The 5637-nt window shown below is 30.5% G+C and overlaps 1 protein-coding gene across 1 annotated transcript; it reads right to left on the bottom strand.

Annotated features, from left to right (window-relative positions):
* Positions 1 to 1427: 1427 nt before the first annotated feature.
* On the bottom strand, positions 1428 to 1898 carry LOC139875525 (putative F-box protein At1g67623). Its single transcript, XM_071862861.1, has one exon. The coding sequence runs from the start codon at positions 1896 to 1898 to the stop codon at positions 1428 to 1430; it is 471 nt and encodes a 156-aa protein (XP_071718962.1).
* Positions 1899 to 5637: the final 3739 nt, after the last annotated feature.

The raw sequence follows: 5637 nt of genomic DNA, 5'->3' as shown, positions 1-5637 counted from the left end.
GGAATTCCGAGAACAAGGTGTTCGAGTGGCTTCAGGATAATGATAAATAGGTGTGGCTACTCGGGACCGCAGTAATCAAATCCACAAATGTCGTATTGTATACCAAACACATTTGGGATGATCTTCCGCACGAAATCGATGGTAGTGTGGATGGTTATTATACCGATTAATCGATATCTAGTTTATGTACTAGTCTCTTTTTTTATGTAATTGTGTGTTTTTTTTGTACTCGTTTTTTTTTATATGTAATCGTGTGTTTTACAATCCATTGAGCCTACACATTTTACAACTTATAATTCACATTTCTCAACAACATTTCTATCCAATACTCCTTCCATATCGATGCCGATTTTCCATCGGTACACCTTAACAATTCATTGAATAAACATGGTTGTCGATCAATAGTTAAAACATAGCCCAAATAACATGATTGTTTCTTTTGCAGGATAAACAAAACGTGTAAAGTTTTTATGTTTCTTAATGAGCTCCCAAACCAACATTAATGCAGAAATAGGTTATGTTTCTCAATGCGTATTCAGTGTATATATATTCAGTTTACATGATTGCAAAGTAACTCACCCAAACAATATATAGTTAATGATGTAATTAATGATGTTAGTTAATGATCTAATTAATGATGCGAATTGAACACGACCCCTAGTCTTTTCACATTTACTTGGGATAGAATTATTAGCATTGAATTCTGCAGTTAAGAAAATAAAAGAATATGAGTAGTTGAATTCAATTCTGGACTCAATTGAATTCTGCAGTAGAGACAAAACATAAAAGAAACAAAACAAATGGAATCCTTCCTTTTTAAGGTATATTAGTTGAACTTTGGATCAGAAAGGGACTAATGGCCGGTGACAGTTTTAAGCAACAAGCCAATAGCAAATTGTATACAAACATATATACAAGTAAAAGGGCAGAGCTAGTCAACAACAAACATTAAAAAGGAATCACCTTTTTGGGTGTTCTTTGTTTCTATTAGCATAGAGAACATAAATTCGTGTAGCCACATTGATTGGTTCATGTTAAAATGTATTAATTAAAAACTATGTTGTGATGATAAACCCTAAGCAAAATGGAAGCAATCCAGATAATACGAAGGAAAAATGGAAGCAAATAAACTGATCATCATATAATTAATAGAAATTACTACTAATATTTACATTAAATTAAAGGAGTATAATTTATACAAAATCTAAAAGATACTAACATAAATCTAGTTATATGAAAATCGGTTTACAAAAAAAACCCAACTCATAGGCCCAAAAACACGACTTGCATTCCGGTATCGTGAGATCAAACCCATGGATGTGTGGAAAATAACCATGGTGGTCAGAGACAGGGCACGGCGTTGCCACATCAACAAAAGGACGGCGGTTAAATAACCATAAACATCGCAGCAAATCAAAAACCCTTGTTCACACTGCAACCACCATCTCCGGCTTTGGTAGGAATGTTTCATTCAAAATTTGTAAACCGACATGCTTTTCCTCTATTTTGCAAGAGGCAAACATAATTAAACCATAAACATAAACAGCCTCTTTAAGTTGGCTGTTCGAAGCTTGCTTGAAATATTCAAGCCCATAATCGATATGTCTACCGTCAAAATAACCTATCAAACTCCAGCGAAATATCGCATTAGGGTTTCCAAAATTCGTACAACGAAATAAAAAAATAAAGAATCTAGGGTTTCCCCAAGGTAATAGAGGCCACCGATCTAGGGAAAGCCTTTTTAATACTACAGGATCTTTGGAAAGCTCCGAAAAGCTTTTGCAAACCGACTTACACATGAACAACTGGTCGGATGAGTAACTTCCAACTCGAGATAAAATTTCCACAAGCATATCTTGTGGAAGATTTTCGAACGTCATCGGTTGAGTAACTTCCATTTTTTTTAAAATAAAAAATACGAAAAAAAAATGATGAACTTGATGTACTTGAGAAAAATGTGTACAGGAAGATGATGGAAAGTATAACAGAGAAAATACTTGAGAAGAAAATATGCAACTTGCTTTCTGGCATTAAAAGTTTATTTTTGGTGAAAGTGAATCGACAAGATACCACGTGTGCACTTAATGATGATTTTATTTAAGTATAAAATATACTTCTAATTTTATTTCAATTAGTATCTGAAATGTCCCATTCATATTGATTATAAACGTTCCATATTAATTGATTTCGTTGCGAGGTTTTGACCTCTATATGAGACGTTTTTCAAAGGCTGCATTCGATTTTAAAACAAACCATAACTTTTAAAATATTAGGACGATTATCAAATAATGATAATCTAAAATATAGCGTTTTCACATGACCATTACATAATGGTTTATAATAATATTACACATCAATATATGCCTTCGAATGCAGTTTTTAAACAATATTATACAAGCATGGACTCCATATCTTGTCCTTAATTTAGTATGCAATAGCGGAAGCTCTTAACAATCACCTGAGAATAAACATACTTAAAATGTCAACAAAAAATGTTGGTGAGTTATAGGTTTAACCTATATATTTATCAAATTGTAATAATAGACCACAAGATTTCATTTCTCATAAATACACATCTCGTATCAGGCATTTCGCAAATTGCATAGAGATAAAAATCATTCATATGGTGAACACCTGGTAACCGACCTTAACAAGATGCATATAGAATATCCCCTGTCATTTCGGGACTCCCTTCGGACATGATAAATTTGAAGTACTAAAGCATCCGGTACTTTGGATGGGGCTTGTTGGGCCCAATAGATCTATCTTTAGGATTCGCGTCAATTAGAGTGTCTGTTCCCTAATTCTTAGATTACAAGACTAAAAAGGGGCCTATTCGGTTTAATAATTCAACCATAGAATATAGTTTCACGTACTTGTATCTATTTTGTAAAACATTTATAAAACTGCATGTATTCTCATCCCAAAAATATTAGATTTAAAAATGGGACTATAACTCACTTTCACAGATTTTTACTTCGTCGGAAATTTAAGACTTGGCCACGGATCGATTCACGAACCTATAACAAATATATACATATATATATATATATATATATAGCAAAGTATGATCGAAATATATTCACAACATTTTTTTTATTACGTTTTAATGATTTAAGTTTATTAAGTTAGCGGTCCAACGTTAGTAATCTACAACTAGTTGTCCACCGTTAGATGTACAGAAATAAATCAATATATATTATCTCGACTCAATCCATGACCCAGTGTATACAAGTCTCAGGCTAGATCACAACTCAAAGTATATATATTATTTTGGAATCAACCTCAACCCTGTATAGCTAACTCAAGCATTACTGCATATAGAGTGTCTATGGTTGTTCCAAATAATATATATAGATGGGTCGATATGATATGTCAAAATATTGTATACGTGTCTATGGTATCCCAAGATTACGTAATATATGTTAGAATACATGTATAATACAATATAAGTTAGTTAAGTTATGGTTAGTCTAGATTTGTTACAAAATGTTCGTAGCTAAAACTAGCAAATTTATCAAATTTTGTTTTACCCGTCATTTCTTCGTTTGTAATCTGTTTTGAGTGAGTCAAGTTGATATGGTTTCATAATGAACTGAAATTTATGATACTAAATAGAAAAAGTATAAGTTTATAGTCAGAAATACAGGTTACAAGTCATATTTTAAAGAGGTAGTCATTTCCGTAGAAAAAACGACAACTTGATGACCATTTTGAAAAACATACTTCCACTTTGTGTTTAACCATGATTTTTGGATATAGTATCATGTTCATATGTAATATAAATTTTCCAGAAAACAAACTTCCAATTCAAAGATTAAGATAGTTTTTATTTTTCTAACCCAAAACAGCCCCCGGTTTCACTACGACGGCGTATGTCCGATTTTACGGTGTTCTTCGTGTTTCCAGGTTTCAAATCATTAAGTTAGCATATCATATAGATATAGAACATGTGTTTAGTTTATTTTAAAAGTCAAGTTATAAGGATTAACTTTGTTTGCGAACAAGTTTAGAATTAACTAAACTATGTTCTAGTGATTACATGTTCAAATCTTCGAATAAGATAGTTTTATATATATGAATCGAATGATGTTATGAACATCATTACTACCTCAAGTTTAGTAGGTAAACCTACTGGAAATGACAAAAATTGATCTAGCTTCAAAGGATTCTTGGATGGCTTGAAAGTTCTTGAAGTAGAATCATGACACAAAAACAAGTTCAAGTAAGATTTTTACTCGAATAAAATAGTTTATAGTTATAGAAATCGAATCAAAGTTTGAATAAAAATATTACCTCGAATTAGAATGATAACCTACTGTAAATAATAGAGGTTTCTTGATCTTAGATGATTACTTGGAATGGATTAGAAAGCTTGGAAGTAGACTTGTAAACTTGAAAGTATTCTTGATTTTATGAAACTAGAACTTATAGAATCTATGAAGAACACTTAGAACTTGAAGATAGAACTTGAGAGAGATCAATTAGATGAAAAAAATTGAAGAATGAAAGTGTTTGTAGGTGTTTTTGGTCGTTGGTATATGGATTAAATATAAAGGATGTGTATGTTTGTTTTTTTATAAATAATTCATGAATGATTTATAATATTTTTTGCAATTTTGTGAGATATTTCATGCTAGTTGCCAAATGATGGTTCCCACATGTTTAGGTGACTCACAAGGGCTACTAAGAGCTGATCATTGAAGTGTATATATCAATAGTAAATACATCTAAAAGTTGTGTATTGTACGAGTACGAATACGGGTGCATACGACTAGAATTGTTGATGAAAATGAATGAGGATGTAATTGTAAGCATTTTTGTTAAGTAGAAGTGCTTTGATATGTGTCTTGAAGTCTTTCAAAAGTGTACTAATACATCTAAATACACTACATGTATATACATTTTAACTGAGTCGTTAAGTCATCGTTAGTCGTTACATGTAAGTGTTGTTTTGAAACCTTTAAGTTAACGATCTTGTTAAATGTAATTAATTCATTGTTATTATACTTAAATGAGATGTTAAATTGTTATGTTAACATGATAACATGGTGTATGAATATATCTTAACATCATATATATATATATATATATATATATATATATATATATATATATATATATATATATATATATATATGTTAAAATACTATTACAACGATAATCGTTACATATATATATATTGTTTCGAAATCCTTAAGTTAGTAGTTTCATCTTACTTGTATAGTTCATTGTTAATACACTCAATGATATACTTAATTATCATTTTATCATGTTAAATATAGTATATCAATATCTTAATACAATACATATGTATTTAGTAAGACGTTTTTATAACATAATCGTTATGTATATCGTTTCGAGCTTCATAATTCAATATTCTCATTTTTTATGTATATCACACATTGTTAATATACCTAGTGAGATACTTACTTATCATAATCTCATGTTAACCATATATATATCCATATATATATCATCATCATGTCATTTTTACAAGTTTTAACGTTCGTGAATCGCCGGTCAACTTGGGTGGTCAATTGTCTACATGAAACTCATTTCAAATAATCAAGTCTTAACAAGTTTGATTGCTTAACATGTTGGAAACATTTAATCATGCAAATATAGTTTTCATTT

The sequence above is a fragment of the Rutidosis leptorrhynchoides genome, chromosome 11 (assembly GCF_046630445.1).
Source record: "Rutidosis leptorrhynchoides isolate AG116_Rl617_1_P2 chromosome 11, CSIRO_AGI_Rlap_v1, whole genome shotgun sequence".
In the NCBI taxonomy this organism is placed as follows: domain Eukaryota; kingdom Viridiplantae; phylum Streptophyta; class Magnoliopsida; order Asterales; family Asteraceae; genus Rutidosis; species Rutidosis leptorrhynchoides.
Note: the sequence above shows the minus strand (reverse complement) of the source record. Positions and strands in the feature narration are given on the sequence as shown.